The 18,059-nt window shown below is 42.3% G+C and overlaps 1 protein-coding gene across 6 annotated transcripts in view; it reads right to left on the bottom strand.

The window, feature by feature from the left end:
* The window catches only part of LOC136848877 (BTB/POZ domain-containing protein 6-B-like), a 309,776-nt gene that overhangs the window by 13,694 nt on the left and 278,023 nt on the right, over positions 1–18,059 (bottom strand). For all 6 annotated transcript variants that reach the window (XM_067121709.1, XM_067121737.1, XM_067121734.1 and 3 more), the window contains exon 5: positions 1,013–1,112. In XM_067121709.1, coding sequence (XP_066977810.1) covers positions 1,013–1,112 — 100 coding nt within the window. The remainder of the gene's footprint in view (positions 1–1,012; positions 1,113–18,059) is intronic.

Below are 18,059 nucleotides of genomic sequence, written 5' to 3' on the forward strand. Positions count from 1 at the left end.
GACTGTGGGACCTTGGCACATTTTCAAACATCTTTTTGCACTTGACTGCAATAATACAAAAACAATAAAAATTATCTTTTATATTTTGATAATTGGAGTCTGTTTCAACTTGAAAAACATTTTGCTGAAAGAGGTATCCAGTGATATGGGATGGTTGGGCCATGTTGACTTACTTCCAGGGCTGAAGTTAGCATTAGATACTGACAAGGTGGAGGTATTTTTGAGGAATGGAAGTCATCTGGAGGTGGCGGTCACATGACAGTAGTCAATTGGTTTGATAATGATGTGACCTTGCTCTTCACCTCTGCTGAGAGTCAACTAGTTCATAGTGCATGCCGTTATAACAAAACTATACAGTTATAGAGATCCCAACAACCAAACATAGTAACTTTATACAACAAAAACCTGGGTACTGATGATATGGCTGTTTATCTTTTATCATTATAAAGACTCCAAGCACAATCACTGAAATATTAACAGATTAATTTTTTAGATGGCTGACATGACTATCAGTCAGGTTTGGTTGATATATTGAAGTACCACTGACAAATTTCCTTTCCATGGTATGACACAATTCTCTCGACTGTATAACTGTATGAATTGAATTAGATGGTAAGACATTAGAATTGTCCCACATGTCAGGTCCCTAGAAGTCTCAAAAACCAAAGCATTATTTTTTTCAGCCAAGGAAAGCAGCTAATATCTTGCAAGAAACACAATAATTAAAGCACCAGGCTGCTGAGGACCTGGAGATCCATGAGTATATGTGCAGATCTGCTGCCAGTCTATAATGGACTGATGTGTCTGGCATTTTGTGAACCACGATATTGGCCAAGTAATGGTTTTTTTTTTGTAACACTAACATCAATTATTCGAGCACATGCAGACAGAATCATCATCATGGCATTTACATGTCAGAGGGCATAATTAATCATAAAGATTACAAAATTATAATGCATTAACCTTATTTCAACTTACGACAACCAAGCAGCAAATAGTATCTAAATCTTACCAGTCAAACTGTCCTGTTTTAATATTGTGCGGAGGGTTCCTATTTCCACTTCCTCAAATGAAGAGTCCTTTAGAACATCTTCAGTTTTTGTGCAGATGATCTGTGGTAATAAAAAAAGGTAAAAAATGCAATTATCTTAAACTTTTGGGATGAGTAGGGGACAACCACAACTCTTTTATTACATAAAGTCCATACTGAATTATATCACTTTTGAGCTTACAAATAATTTTCTTTGTTAAATGCTTTTGTATATACTGTATGTATATATATATATATATATATATATATATATATATATATATATATATATATATATATATATATATATATATATATATATATTTATATATATATATATATATATATATATATATATATATTTTATATATATATATATATATATATATATATATATATATATATATATATATATATATATATATATATATATATACAGCTATATATATATATATATATATATATATATATATATATATATATATATATATATATATATATATATATATATATATATATATATATATATATACATACTATATATATATATATATATATATATATATATATATATATATTTATATATATATATATATATATATATATATATACATATATATATATTTATATATATATATATATTTATATATATATATATATATATATATATATATATATATTTATATATATATATATAAATATCATATATATATATATATATATATTTATATTTATATATATAAATATATACTGTATATATAATATATATATATATATATATATATATATATATAATATATATTTATATATATATATATATATTTATATATATATATATATATATATATATATATATATATATATATTATATATAATTTAATACCCTTTGTTTAAGTGGAACAAAATTAAAGCCTTTTGATTATCCTTTATTTTTATATATATATAACATGAATGTATTGCCACAGGTTAATAGATTAATATAATATATTAACAAAATTAATATAATGCTTATTTGGTTTAATAATGTTCAATACAAATGATATTTCGGCTTTTGCACCCTTGGGATGTTAAATTCAGCTGATAACAATCTTCTGGTTTCAGCACCATTTTTATTGTTTTGATAGTACAATTGAATCGCTTTTACTCTCTGTTCCTTTGTTAATCTCATGGTTGTATAAAATATCCGAAGAAATGAAGATTTAGCAAATTAATTAAAAAAATAAAGAAGAAAATATACATTATAAGATATAAAATTAAAAAAATAAAGGGCATTATAAGATATACTTATTATGCGAATTATTAAACCAAATAAGCATTATATTAATTTTGTTAATATATTATATTAATCTGTTAACCTGTGGCAATACATTCATGTTCGAAAAAATAAAGGATAATCAAAAAGGCTTTAATTTTGTTCCACTTAAACAAAGGGCGTACTTTTGCCGCACCCTGTATATATATATATATATAATATATATACGGTAAACCCCTATATTCGCGGGGGATGCATACCACACACACCCCCGTGAATAGCTAGAACCCTTGAATATTTAGAACCCTTCTAAAAACACTTAGAACTGCCTGTTTTGATAGTTCAAACACACCCAAAAAAAAACTAAAAATGCTTATACAGGTATTATCCTACTTATGATGGGGTCAGGTTCCAAAAAAACCCCATAGGTTGTTGGAAAAAACATATCTTGAATAAAGCCTAGCCTACACTAGGGTATTCCTACAGTATACACCCGGTTTACGACGGGGTTCCGTTCTTGCTTGTCGCTTAACCGAAAAATCGTCGTAAGCCGAACATCGTCGAAAATCGTCAAAAATCATAAGAAAACCTTACTTTTAATGCTCTGGGTATTGAAAACGATGTAAACTGCATTATTATTGAGTTTTACATCAAAAAAACCTTCAAATTATGATTATTCTGCCATTTTGGGGCCATATTTCTTCCGATGTGTAACGTAGCGTGTAACGGAACATGCGTCGGTAAGCCAGGAAATAATTTCTGATGAATATATTTGAAAAGCTCTATAAAATAAACCGGGGGACTGCCTGTATATACAACTACATAAAATATACTATACACTATACAGTAATTATTAATATCAGCTAATTCTGGAGGTTCATGCAGAGTGACTTATGATAATTCAATACAAAGAGAAACTGAATAACAAACAAGAGTTAGCTTAACCTACACTATGGTATATCGTATACATATATGCTAACGTAGCCTACATTATACTGTGCTCTATATTCATATATTGTATTATACAAACATCAACATAACGAATACAGTATGTCTTTTCCATGGATCTTTTAAAATGTTATGCCTTAATTCACTGTATCCAATAATACTGTGTATATTCTCATACTGCTTTTGTATTATAAATTGCGATCATAGTGATCAATGTTTTGGTTTGGAAATAATTTACGCAGTGTTTATTTCGCCATTTTAACTTAGTTCAGAGCGCTTTTCTTGCTTCTAGTTAGCGTAAATGAATCTCTGGATACTTTATTTATATGGGGCAAGGTTATTTTTCGTTATACTGTACAAAGTGTTTTTAAGTCGAGATATATATAAACTATGTCTCTTTGTGAAATTAATTTAGCTATTTTCTGTTAATAGATAATGTTGGCTATTTTGGGGGCATTTGTTTTATGTAAAAAAATCAAGATTCCATTTGCTATTTTCACTTGATTTCATCATAATACGAGATTTCCGTATTTATCGTTTATCGGAGTATAAATAGCAGTAATGTGTTCTTTCATGCCGAGTAGTTTTGATTAAAATGCTTTCTCTCCAATTTTAATTACGGTCGAGTTTCATCCATGTTGCTGATGCATGATAATTTATAGTCATTAGCGCTTGAACATTGTTTTCTCAGCTTAAGCTACAACTTGCAGCATAAATTTAGCAGTATACTTCCTTGCCAATCTTTTATCTATACAGAATAAGGGTATAATGTAAAAATATATCAGTCATTTTCTACTTAACATATTTTGTACTATAACCTATGGTAATTGTGTATTACCATACAATGGTTGAAATACAAGCAAAAGGACTGTTGTTATTCGATTCAGTGATAAACAGAGGGACCTATTCGCAGTGGACTCATCTTGGACTGTGCCTTGCCCTTAGTCAAGACTCCAGTAGGAGGATCTTCAGGCACTGCAAGCCCTTTAACAATTCAATTACCCATTTTCCCTTCTAATGCTTTCTTTTGTAAATATAATTCCTTAATTTATCTCAAGTGTTTACCTAACATTTCCTTATGAAGTAGAGCCTTCAGCTCCAAAAATCATCCCTTGTTCTTTGTTTTTTACGATTTCCCTTTACGCAAGTCAGAACTCCAAGGCCAATTAAATAAAGTTTCCGTTGCCAGCCTGTAAAAATCTCTAAAAATCACATAACCCCAGGGAAATTCGTAAAAATGGCAACCTTGCCAGGATCTTGTTTAGCAGTTGCATTTTCCCCTCTATTGTTGCTTCATTGCATTTGCAACTCGCCAGATCAGCTATTAGCAAAGCTAAGCTGGGTGCGAGACAAATTCCAAACCTGGTATCAAGAGCACAGACCAAGAGAATTCCAAGTAAGTAATGTGTTAATCTTAGCAAAATTTTTTTTTTACAATCATGACTGTTCCTAGGAATTAGGAATAGGGATGCATGTATTCACTGAGAGAAGAGACCCTCTGTATTAGATTTGTTAATGCATGCCCTTCAGGATAGGTAGTTAGGAAATAACAAGTGCTAACCATTCTTTGCTTGGAGGAATAGTGCAAAAGAAATTCCTGTGTTAAACTTTACTTCTCATTTTGGAATAGCGAGATTATTTAGGCGCGGACGAACTCCCCTGTGGGATAAGATCAGCTTGCATTGCTGAAATACTCTCTCTCAGTTTAGCTAAAACTCGAATTGGTGTTAGGAAAGTGAAATTTGAACTCAGCTTCTAGGAAAAATTGCTAGGTTATTTTTACTGTTATCCGCTCATCCTGGGAAATTCCCCAGAGTCCCAGACGGTCTATAAATAGATGGGTTCATTCACACAGAGTCTAAAAATAACTCCGGTGAGCATCAGACGACCTTCACCCCCCCTCCCGCGTACCTTCATTCTCAGCAAAGTCCTAAGGGACAAATCGTATTTTTAAGGCTTACAAGACCAACCCAATTTCTCAGTCCTAAGGGATGGATCCTAATTCAAGTCTTAAGAGACTCCACTAAAAATTCTACGTCGCACAAGGTGAGAATTTCCAAGTCCTACGGGCAAATCAAATTCCAAGTCTTACGAGACTCCACTAAATTTTACATCGTACTAGGCGAGAATTTCCAAGTCCCACGGGCAAACCAAATTCCAAGTCTTACAAGACTCCACTAAATTCTACGTCACACGAGGCGAGAATTTCCAAGTCCTATGGGCAAACCAAATTCCAAATCTTACAAGACTCCACTAAATTCTACATCACACGAGGCGAGAATTTCTAACTCCTGCGGGAAAACCAAAATCCAACCCCTTATGGGACTGATCATTCCAGTTAATTAGAACAACACCTTAATTTCACGCTACAGCCAGCCAAGTCCGTGCATGACATAAACTCCATTTACGTCTTCCGAGACACATATTAAAATTCATTCGCCACGAACAACCACGTCTTACTCAGACATATTAAATTTTAACAAAGTCTCCTCAGACTTACTGATCAATTGTCTTATTCAGACAGATCCATTCTCATTCAGTCTGAACAACTGAGTGTTTCATATTCTTGCAATTAAGTCTTTTCAGACAACCTGAGTATTCTCAGACATATTTGATTCTCTAGCGGGTCCAGTCCACATAACCATTATTTCAAGATGGCTACTGTCAGAGCCCAACAAAATGAAGACTTCAAATTCTACATGTCCACTGGAAAGGACATGGGACTATCAGGGCAAGCACTGAGGGAATGGGTTCAAGAGAGAGTGGACAATGCCAAGGTGGAAAGAGAAGCCGAGAGGCAAAAGAGAGAGAAAGCAAGAATCGCCCAGGAGAAAAGAGAGGAAATAGAACAGCAAGAGAGAGCGAAGAGCGAGGAGTTAGAATGGCAAGAGAGGGAGAAAGAAAGAATCGCCCAGGAGAAAGAGGAGTTAGAACAGCAAGAAAAGAAGAAAGAGAGAATCGCCCAGGAGAAAAGAGAGGAGTTAGAACGGCAAGAGAGGGAGAAAGAAAGAATCGCCCAGGCGCAAAGAGAGGAGATGGAGAGGCAAGAGAAAGAGGAGGAGAGGGAGGAGCGAGAGACAGTGTGCCCATGACCTCCAGATGGTAGAACGGCAGAACGCCAACCCCGCTCCTGCAGTGGGAATGAGTACCCTCAGCCAAGCTCACTCGTTCATGCCAAAATGGACAGAGGCCGAATCTGAAATATGGACCGAGAGGGCCGAAAGAGTCCTGGAGTGCTGCACCCTCTCCCCCGCAGAACTCTCCCTTGTTCTCACTAAATTCCTGGGAGGGAAGGCACTTGTTGCCTACCACGCCCTTTCGGCAGAGGATAAGGGAAACTGGGAAGCCGTACGCCAGGCGGTTGCCAAGGCATACAAGATTACCCCCAGGCGGTGGAGGAGCGTTGGAGAGAGCAGCCAAGAGAAGCAGGCCAGACTTGGTCTGATTGGGCATACCATTCTGAGCGGGCGTTAGCAAAATGGCTCAAGTCTGAAGGAGCCACTAGCACCCCAGAGGTACTAGATAAATTTAAATTTGAGCATTTCCTGTGCTACGTCCCTCCTGCCCTGGCCAATCATGTAGTAGAAAAAGCCCCTGCAACACTCACCGAGTGTTGCCGGATAGCCGACATGCGGGAGACTCACCACCCTCAGGAAGGATCTATGGGGCGGAAGATAAATCCCCCACCCCTCTTCGGAAGATCAAATCCCCAGGGGAATGGAAACTTGGGCAAGCCCCTAACTTGCCATTATTGCAAAAAGACGGGGCATTCCTCTGATCAGTGCCAAAACAAGCAAACAGCGCCTCTTTCTCCTAGAAAACCATTCAATAACTCGCCTGCACCCTCCACACGGGTAGTGCGAAGAGATTTCAGCCAAACCTTTTGCACGGCATGCAAAGTTTATGGCCACTCTCCCTCATGGGCGAAATGCCCTAAAAATAACAAGCCCAATATTCCCGCCATCACCTTGGCCATCACGAATTCCAAGTACTTGGGCCCTCCCACCGAAAGTCCCATATATGTGGCCCCTCCCCAAGGCAGCTACCCCGCACGCCAGGTCAAGGCATTCGATGACTCTGGCTTGCAAATTTCCCTCATACAAAGGGATAAGAGTTCCCTATGGAGCTAGAGGTATTGTCAATAGACGAAAACTCGTCACGATCGAGGGAGTAAATCAATTTAAAATGATCCTCCCTACGGTCCAACTGAGAGTCACAAAACCTCATCAATCAAAAATTTGCAATCTTGCAGTAGCAAGCTATTTTCCCGGAGGCTATGACGTCATCCTGGGACAGGACTTTCAGTCCCCACAGAAATCACGACAATCCAGGGGTCCACACTCCCCAACTCATTCATCAGGCGTGAGAAATCCTCCACCACCTTTCCCCCAGTCAAGACTGGCGCCCCTCGGTACCATAAGGACGTGAAGTTCCTACCAGTGCCACCTGAGTACGATGTACAGTGGCCCCCCTTGATCGGTTTCCAATCCAATTCCAGTGCCCGGCCCTGCCTCAATGCCAGTGCCAGGGCTCCAGTCAGATCTCCCTCCAGGGGATGCCAAATCCCTGCCAGTGCCACTTGCATGCACCGAGCAGTGCCAAGCTCCGTCCGTCCTGACCGACGAGCACAAGAAACCACTGATAGTGCCTGACCCTGCCTTAGTGCCAGCGCCAGAGCACGCCCCCGATCTCCATTCAAGGGATCCAACTCAGGACCCCCTCTCTTCTCCCAGCCTGGCACCGCTACCAGCGCCGGTAAGAGAGATGGTTCCTCTCGACCACAACAGAAGTTCACCTAAAGGTGCGGCCTCGCAACCCATGCCTGAGCTGGTCATTGATACCTGTGAGCCTCTCATGCCCCCAACCCGGCCTCCTCTCTCTCTCAGTCTGTCGCAGAAACAATCGCGAGTCAGGATTCTACCATCTCTCACTTGGCCAATGAACTCCAAGAGCTGCAACAGATCATGGTAGAACTGGCGAAGAAGAACCCTGTGTCAGCTGTCGCAGCAGCTGACACTTCCAGCCTCGGGCCCTCCAATTCCCCGGCCGAGGCCGACTGTCCAAGTAAGAGAGGTTCACAGCGGAATTACCAGTGGTGGAAAATTCCAGGTAGTCTACAAAGAGCTCTAGAGCTCTCCTGGCACCTGTGCCACCCCTTCATCTTTCAAGAGTCTTGGCACCTCTACTCCAGAAGAGGATGTCAAGGCCCTCTACTCTCTTCTGTTCCTCTGGAACTTCTATCCCTTATCATTCTCTGTTGATCTTTCCTTTAATCTTTTCCTAAATTATCACCACAAGAGGCAATTAAATACAGGATACCATTCCCTCTAAATATATAAATCATTTTGTTATAAAGTAGTAAGAATAACAGAGTGGGAAGTGGCGCACCCTTGCGCCCATACCTTGGCACAGGGCATGCGTGTCGGCCCTTCGTGAAGGAGTCGTGCCCTTTGGGTTCCCTTTTCCAGCCCTTGGGCTGAGAGATAGTCCAGGCCGTAGTTTATATGCGACGGACAATAAATTCTTGCATAAACAATAAATACCTCACTCTGCTTCATTGGCTCTTCTGCGCATATCATTTACTCTTTTATTCATTTATTTATTTTTCTGTGTATCTACTTTTAAAGAATCGTGACTCATAGACTCCTGCCCTTGTGATTTTAACGCCACCTTCGTAAACCAAGAGACATGTCCCGCCTTTTAGTACGCAGTCATGCCCCTCACTTGTTTCATTCTGTTCATTTTTCCTTTTGTTTTTATTTTTTTTTCTAAGAACTCTATTTTGTCCCAGACCCCTCATCATTTGTCTGTTTATCCCATCATAACATTGAGTGAGTATCTATTTATAGCCTTTGCCCGAGTTGTGGGCCGTGGAAGCATAAAATTAGCGTTGTTTAAAGTTAGCGAATTAAAACTCACGAATACTCACTCGCTCGCCACAGCTGTCAAAATCCCCAGTGTAAGTTGTCGGCCATCAACTGTTGAGTTGGCGATGCTTTGAACTATTAGCTAAGCAATTACCAATGCGAATTGTGTATCGTCATTACAATATCACGTAAAGGGGATGTCATTCACAAAATAAATGCTGTGTGTATCATTTACCCCGCCTCTTCAAGGCATACTAACCACATGCCTCTGCTTGTTTAGAATTAAGGAACTTACATGTAAATTAATTCTTAAATTTTGTCACCTGCCTCAGAATTATCTTGTCCTCATAATCTTAGAGTAATGTATACCATAAATTTGAAGAAATTAATGTGCCATATTAAAGTAGTTACTATTAATGTGTGTTGGAAGTAAAGTAAAGCTTCTTTCCATTTTTGTGTTGGGAAATAAAGAAAATTAAGTAAAATAAAACTTCTTTCCATTTTGTGTTGGGAATAAGGTAAAGTAAAGCATCTGTGCCGACTTCTTGAATATCAACATATGCACCCAAAGGAGGTGCGAATGTTTTCTTCGGTGGGGAGCTATTATAATACAAGGAGTCCCTGACAGACGACCCTTAATTTGCACTTAGTTTATTGAAAGTAGAACCTAGATATCAAAACAAAGTTATCAACAGTTCGATCTGTCCATTTCCTTTACCTGAAACAGACATTTAGATGGCATGGTCGAAAGAGGCAAAGATGAGAGGCTGGGTGCCACTCCCTGAAGCAGCTTAGCCGAACTATGCTGCATAAAACAACCTTCTAAAGGCAGATTAAGATGCTGAATTGTCTTTCCTTTCGCAGGATCCCTGGGAGGAGGCAACCAGATGGCTGAACACCTGGGCAGATGACACATCTTTTGCACACAGTCACCAATCTTTGCACTCGGTCAGGACACTCGGCCAAGGCCTTAAAAAGAGAAGGACAGGAGACATCTCAGGTAGTTGTTGAGTAGTTGTTGGGCAGTCAGTCACGATGCAGTTGGGCCGTTAGCAGTTTGCAGTTAGCCATACACGCAGGTGAGTGATAGAAGATGCTGAGAGGTCACCCTCCACCTTCCCCCCAGATGTCCACACCAGACTCCTGACGTGAACCCAGTACTACCATCATCCTCGAAAGGACCCACCCAGGAACCTGAGAATGATGTCACGTGTGTGATTGTCCCTCGTTATCCTTTGCCAGAGACCCGTTTCCCCTAAGGTAAAGTGCGAGTAAAGACATTTCAGTCACGACCATTTGCCAATTTGAAGTGTTACCGAGTGCCAGTATTGTTTCTCATCCTTGTGTCATTTGTTCAGTGCCTTTTGCAGTGTTTCTTGTTCCAGTGTAAAGTGTTCAGTTATTCCTTGAGTCTTTGGCACTCTAAGTGCAGACTCCAGTCATATTCTGTGTTATATTTTCCTTTACTGGCGTGTAATGTGTAAATCTCTCTTGCAGAGGGACCTATTCGCAGTGGACTCATCTTGGACTGTGCCTTGCCCTTAGTCAAGACTCCAGTAGGAGGATCTTCAGGCGTTGCAAGCCCTTTAACAATTCAATTACCCATTTTCCCTTCTAATGCTTTCTTTTGTAAATATAATTCCTTAATCTATCCCAAGTGTTTACCTAACATTTCCTTATGAAGTAGAGCCTTCAGCTCCCAAAATCGTCCCTTGTTCTTTGTTTTTTACGATTTCCCTCTATGCAAGTCAGAACTCCAAGGTCAATTAAATAAAGTTTTCGTTGCCGGCCTGTAAAAATCTCTAAAAATCAAATAACCCCAGGGAAATTCATAAAGTTATTATTATTATTATTATTTATTCCTTCAGGGGCTGGCTCAAGGCAGTAGTTATGAGCCATTTCCACAGGGAAAACGCAGCTTGAGCAATATGCATGGTGTGGGTCCTGTGTAATATTAGCCCAGTAGTGTTGAAAGGAACAAATGTTTGATAAAAACCCAGTAGTGATGAAAGGAACAAATGTTTGATAAAAACTATAGTGTTAGCTACTGTATCACTGTATATGCTGCGAACACTTCAAATTAACCCAGGCCTGCATGGCCACAAGTATATGTTCACAGTATGATGTAAGGAAACAAGATCAATGTGTCACATCCATAAAATAGTAGTAATGTATTAAAATTTTAATTCTCATTTACTACAATGCCGTTGCCTTAAAGGATTTAGTACTTTGTTATAGTAAAATCCCTCAAAATCACAAAACAGCTGTTTCAAATTCATTTGTTTATGTCACAACTAAAGTTGCTTATGCCAATTCTTTGGTGATTGTTAATTATATGAGATAGTTATGGATTGTTACATAAGTCGTAAATTTGGTAATCTTGTTTGGAAGCCTAACTGCACAAACTGTGCTTGTGTATGCCATTCGAACACCCTGTGTTTACATCTTTTGTGCATATGACATTTCTCAATAAAGACTGTTTAAAGCAAATGCATTTAAAGAACACTGTTTTATTGGAGTTAATGATTTTTCATTTCACCTCCTAATATCATGGAAGCTGTACTTTTATGCCTGTGTGTGCGTGTGTTTACATCGACGTGGCATTTCATCAATGCCGATGTAACCACCTCTACATAGTGTGTGCATTGTGTGCATTTGTGTGTTTGTTTCTCAGAATGGTATCATGTTTGCCATTTTTCTTTTTTGCTTTGTTTGACTTACTGTACTGTACTGTATTTCAGTACAAGTTTAGTTGACTCTCAGTAAGATTATCACACATATAACAGTACACATCAGAATATTTTAACGCTGTTGATATTTCTCTCTCTCTCTCTCTCTCTCTCTCTCTCTCTCTCTCTCTCTCTCTCTCTCTCTCTCTCTCTCTCTCTCTCTCTCCAGCATTTATCTTTTGGGTTGCAAAAATGAAAAATGAGAAAATACAGTAAAAATATAAATGTGATTAATGTAAAATATTAATAAAGTCATAAGCCTAACAACATAAAACAAAACAAGCTGTATCCAGTCAGACATCTACCTAGCCCTCTTCACCCATCCAACACTGCATACCCACCCCTCCCAGCCGGGGAAAATGCTCCATAGCTCTAGCCACTTTCCAAAACAACCCCTTCTCTACACAGCCTTATTGGCCCTCCTCTCCCATTGTGCCCAGCCATCTAATTCAACCCCCCACCCTCGGAAACTTCTCCAGGCCTTCCCCCTCCCCAGAAGCCTTTCTAAGTCTGTTTGAGTGTAAGCAGTGATACCAACATTTTCCTGAGGCCATGCAGCATTGACAACCATCAGAGACATCTTTGGGGCATTCATCCCTAGTCTGGGTGTGTTGGACAATGTCAGGTTTTGGATAATGGCGATCTGGATAACTGGAGGATTACTTTTATATATAAATATATCTATATACACTATTACTATGCACTTACTACATGGTTACTGTATATATTTACATATTCAGCTTCCAAAAGCTTGAATGGATGGATATGAAATTGATGTATGCTAGACAGCTTGCAATCAGATGAGGAAAGGTTCAGATGACAAAGACAAACAGGATGACAATGTCATTGCAATGAGAGAGAAATATATTACTGTATGGCATATTTCTTCACTCGGTGGTGAAAATTACCAGTGAGGTTTCTGGTGATGAAGAAATTGTTGAAACTGGGAATCTTCCTAAAACACAGTTACTAGAAGGTTTAACCACTGCCACTGTTTCACATGAGTCTATGGAATATCAAGGTGTACAGCAGCAAGGTCATTGGATTCTGAGAAAGGAAAACAACCCCATAATCTCTCTTCACAGAAAATATCCTCAAAATCTTCAAAGAAATTATTAATCTGAACTAGAGACTAAAAGTTACTTGAACTCACAATGTGACCACATTATCCCTACAGACCATCAGCAGATTTTAGACTTTCTTTTCTGAGCTCGGCCCCGTGTCATCCGGTGAAATTCCATACTAACACGAATTTCTAGGTATAAATATTGCTAAGTATACCAGAGAAAAAAGCTTTCAGGAATGCTGGAGTTACTACCCCCAGATCGAGCGTCTTCTATATCGAAGACGTCGGTATTACCAAGGGTGAGTGAAAGAATCACAACCACAGAGCCACACTCGATAGACATCCCCATGTCAAAACCCCTCAGAAGAGCGGAGAGCCATACCAGCTCCCACACTCACCCGCCCGCCAAGCGGCGACTCCAGCGCCACCTACACTCATTCCATTTCTAGCACGTGATCTTCACGATTTGTGTTTCTGTGTGCTTGTGCTTTTGGCTAATTTTGCCTTTTTCTCAGCATGTCGTCGAGCAGCTTTACTGTCACCAAGTTAAGTACCATCTTATTGTGGGGTTTTTATGTTAAGTTTGGCTGTTTCAGCCCGTATATTCATATTATACGTGGTTGTTGGTATGGCCTTGTGGCCGCCCAGTCAGCCATGTCGACCGTGAGATTCGCCCATCCAGCTTGTTCTGTTTGGGGCTTCTCTTTGTCGTTTACGTTACTTATCGTTATCCCCCTAGGATTCATCCTGATGGCGTTTCCTGGGCGGGTTGTTTCGGTGTTTCTCTATGTTAATTTTGTTGAACCGCATATTGGGGTTCCTTCATTAGGGTTCCCGTCATTTTCCCGCTTAGGTTTCTCCCCAGGATGTTTTCCCCTTTGACAGTTTTAGCTATAATTATTATTATATTGTGATGTGCTGGTGCTTTTAATCAGGTGTTTTATTGCTTTGATTATGTTCTACGGTGGAGCATCAGGTACGGTTTTATTGTTTACTCCCTGTCGCTCCTCTCGGTTAGGCTATGCGCCTTGCACAAGCACAAGATTAAATTATTGTTTTATGTATATATATTATTCTTAGTGATGGTGATTTATTTTTATCTGGTTACTTCAGGTTGTGTGGAGTTCCCTAGCCTGCCTATGTCACGTTAGGCTTGTATTTTGCATCCTTTGGCCTCCCGCTCTCCCTTTCACCCTGAGTTAGGTTAGGTGTGAGGAGGGGATCAGCAGGTAGAGAGAATTTCTGTTGTTGTTCCTTCCACTGGCCGTTGTTTGGGTTGTAGAGTGAGACCCCATTGTCCTCCCCCTTCTTTACGGAGGGGTAGAGGCTTTTTCTGTGGGTGTGTCTCCTCTCTGCTATTATAGCATCCCCCCCTTTCGTTCGGCTCTGGTTGGTTTTCAGCAGGGGAATTTCTCTCTCTGTTGTTTCCTCATTCCTCCCTTCCCTTATTCCCTCCTGTTAGCCTAGGCTACGCCTAGGTGCGGGTGTTAGCCTAGGCTACGCCTAGGTGCGGGGCGAGCGCGTTGAGGCCTTAGGTCGCTATCCCTTCCTTCCCCTTATTCGGAGTAGGCTATGACCTTCCACTGCTGGTATTAATTTACTTGGCGTGGTGTGTGTCTGCAGTCGAGCGGGTGAAGAAATCTTCCCCAGTCTCCTGTTTTCACTTGCTCTGGCCTACTCCCATCCCTACCCCTCCAACCCTTTCCTCCCCCCCCCCCACCTACCGTAGGTCAAGCTCTTTGTCATCTTCTCGTGCGGGTGACGTCAGCTGGTGTTCACTCCGAGTTGTGGTGGAGGGATTCGCTCCCTCCCAGGGCAAGTCCCCGATGGCTTTTTGTTTGGCTCAGTGTCTCGTTAACCCGCTCTCCTAGGATCGAGCAGGTTTCGAACATTCTTAAGGTTATTTGTTCTCAACCTTTTTCCGCGTTCGCTTGTCGTTCGAGATACTTTAGTTGGGTTGACTGGCGCTTACTCCGGCCCTTGTGGTCCTGTGGTGTTTGATAGCCTCACCCTACTATTGTTCTCTAGCGGTTGAGTCTTGGGATCTCCGGAGGGGGTGGTTCCGGACTCCGGAGTATGTGGAATTTTTGAATTGTTAACCAGTTACGTTACCATTCTCTGTATTTTATATATGTTTATACATTTATTTTGTTCCTGGCGGTTCACTCCGCCGTTGGACATAATGTTGTTTCTATTATCAGAGTCCGGTGATCCTACCCTTGGGTCCTGCCATTTTATTCCAGGCATCCCTTGTGGTAAGGCCCTGTTGACTCAGCTCTATCATTCCGCCGGAGTATTCCGGTGGTCGGAGAGCTTCTTGCTTACCACTATATTTAAGTTACTTGTTTGGGTAGGCCCGTCTCTGACGGGGGTTTTTCTTTCCGCCGGAGTACTCCGGTAGCATGGTTTGAAAATACCTGTGCCTGCTTAGTTTAAGTTTCTTAGAGTGGTAGGTTCATGTACTTTTCACACTTACAGACTGTGCGTTGTGAGGAGCCAGGATGCACCGCCACCCTCCATCAACCTTACGGGCATGTGGTGTGCCGGACCCACGCTGGCTGTGCGGTCCGGTTTGATGACCTTATCGTCTGGCATCCTGACGGTGTGAGGTTTGCTTCGCTCTGTGCAGCGGAAGCATCCAGGACGAGTCGGTAAGCTATTGACTTTCGTTCTTCACGTTAGTTTCAGTCTGATATGTGGTCATATTGTATGTCATGGCTCTTTTATGTTACAATATGTTAGCCCTGATTCCCTACTCTCTTTCAGGCTGACGAGTCCTCCAAGAAGGAGGCCCTAGAGTATCTCCGCGCCTGGGTGGCTGGGTTCGGGAGGAACGTGCCGTCGGGGAAGCCTTACGTCCTCGACGGGAGGTTGAGGGACCTGCTTTACCCCGGCGCCCGGCTCGATGCGGCCGTACCTGCGGATCTGGCCACGCCCATCATCGAGCAGATCCGGGCCGCAACCCAGCCACCTCAAGAGGACCCCCTGTACGCGGAGGTTTCGGAGGACGTCGCCGCCTTAGATTTGGACCTGGAGCCAATGAACACGGAGCTGGACCAGGGGGTAGGTAGAGAGGTAAGTGAGGCAGCGGGGGCAGGCACCCTTTTTGATTCCCCATCTTCCTCTGTATCATCATTTTCAGGTTTTGGCAAGTCTTCTATCTTGAGGGACAGGGCTCCATCTGCTGTCCCCAAGCTGAAGTTGAAGACGTCGTGGAAGGCGAAGGGCTACAAGTCCTCGTCTTCCCGTAAGGCATCTCCCTTTCCCCCGTCGAAGGCCAAGGTTGCTGAACCTGTGGCCTCCGGGAGCAAACCGAGTACCTCGGGCAAAGGAGCCCTCCTCGCCAGCCTGCCTTTGACCCTGAGGCGTTTGCAGGGATGTTGCTGGAGAGAATCTTTACGGACGTTGAGGCTAAGCTTTCCAGGATTACGGAAAGGCTTCAAAGTCAGGAGACTCTGCTGGCGGATATGGCTCGCTCAGGCGGGGCTGGTCCGCAGTACGAGATCCCGGACACTGCTGACCTCCTCCCTCCTTTCGATGTAGGGAACCCGTGGCGTTTTGCTCTTCGTGCTATCCGGCACAAGGACACCTTGACCATTGAGGGTCTTGGTACTAGGCGTCTGGAGGAACTGGAGTTCTTCCCACCTGATCTCTTGCCCCCCTATCCAGGCTTCATTAGGCTGACGGAGGAAGCCTGGATACGCTCAGACAAGGTCCCTAAGGAGACGGTGATCTTCCCTAGGGACCAAGCACAATCTGCTCTCTTGCGCACTCTCTCTGAGTGGCGGGCAGACAATACCAAGTTGACCCCCTTCAAGGGCAACTATACCATGTTTTCTTTGGGTGATAAGTTGCCCACTCCCTGCCTGAACAAAGTTGCTTTGGCAACTGCTCAGGCATGCTTCAAGGCAAACCTTTGCCTCAACTAAGGAGACAGACTCTACATCTCTGGTCTTCCCAGGAGGTGAGGAGTTCTGGAAGGGACGCCCGTCCACATTTACAGTAGGTAAATTGGGCGCTGATTGCTCGTCTTCTCAGTTCAGTGAGCAGCTTCCTAAGCTCCCGGAAGCTCTCCTGAAGGCGGAGTTTGAGGCACGGTGTCGGCTGGGCCAGTCCCTAAACTCGCTGTGCTTGACGGAAGCGACCGCCGTCTCCTGTGCAGAGGAGCCTCTGTTTCAGGTTCTGGCTAAATCCCTGTTGCCAGGGTTTCAGTCAGACCTGTACGACTTTATGGTGGCAAAGTTGGACTGCCGCAAATTCATCTTTGCAGATGCCACCATTCGTCATGAGCCTAACAAGCTCATGAAGAGTTCTATCTGGGGGACAACCTCTTCCCAGAAGACGAAGTCTCAGTGTCCTGAGTGAAGCAACCAGGGCCAACCAGAGCCTGCGCTCCCGTTGGGGTATCTCCTCCTTCAAGCGGAAAGACCCCGAATCTGGCAACTCCCAGACTAAGTCTGGGAAACGTTTCAGAAGGCACAGAAGACCTCAACACCAGACGGTGGTTCAGGCAGTCCCAGTCTCGGCGGTGGGCCAACCCTCCACCTCAAAGGCTCAACCCCAACAGTACGTGCTGGTTCAACCAGCCCAATCCCTTGCTGCACCCTCGTCGTCTCCTCGCCAGCGTACAACCCTACCTATGAGGGCCGGGGTCTTTCACGGCCTTAATAGGAACGCAAGGGGGTAGAGGTCGAGCCCCATACAGAGGTAAAGGCTGGATCTGCCTCTCAGGGAAAAACTGGCCGTGGTAGAGGAAACAAACCTGCTTCCTCCCACTGAGACCAGTCAGGTAGGTGGTCGCCTTTACTGGTTCAGAGACCAGTGGTCCTTCAGTCCTTGGGCACACAGCATTGTGTCCAAAGGTCTGGGTTGGAGCTGGTCAAGGATCCCCTCCCCTGACCAGATTTTACCAACCCCCTCCAAAGCCCTACAGGACTTTGTGACGGAGCTTCTCAACAAGAAAGCAATAAAGAAAGTAAGGCACCTCAAATTTCAAGGCAGGCTGTTCACTGTCCCAAAGAAAGATTCCGGTCAGCAAAGAGTGATTCTAGATCTCTCGCGTCTGAATCTTTACATAAAATGCGACAAGTTTCGCATGCTTATGGTGGCTCAAGTACGCACTCTACTGCCGCGTGGAGCCATCACCACCTCTATCGATCTTTCAGAT

Source organism: Macrobrachium rosenbergii, chromosome 2 (assembly GCF_040412425.1).
Source record: "Macrobrachium rosenbergii isolate ZJJX-2024 chromosome 2, ASM4041242v1, whole genome shotgun sequence".
Classification (NCBI taxonomy): domain Eukaryota; kingdom Metazoa; phylum Arthropoda; class Malacostraca; order Decapoda; family Palaemonidae; genus Macrobrachium; species Macrobrachium rosenbergii.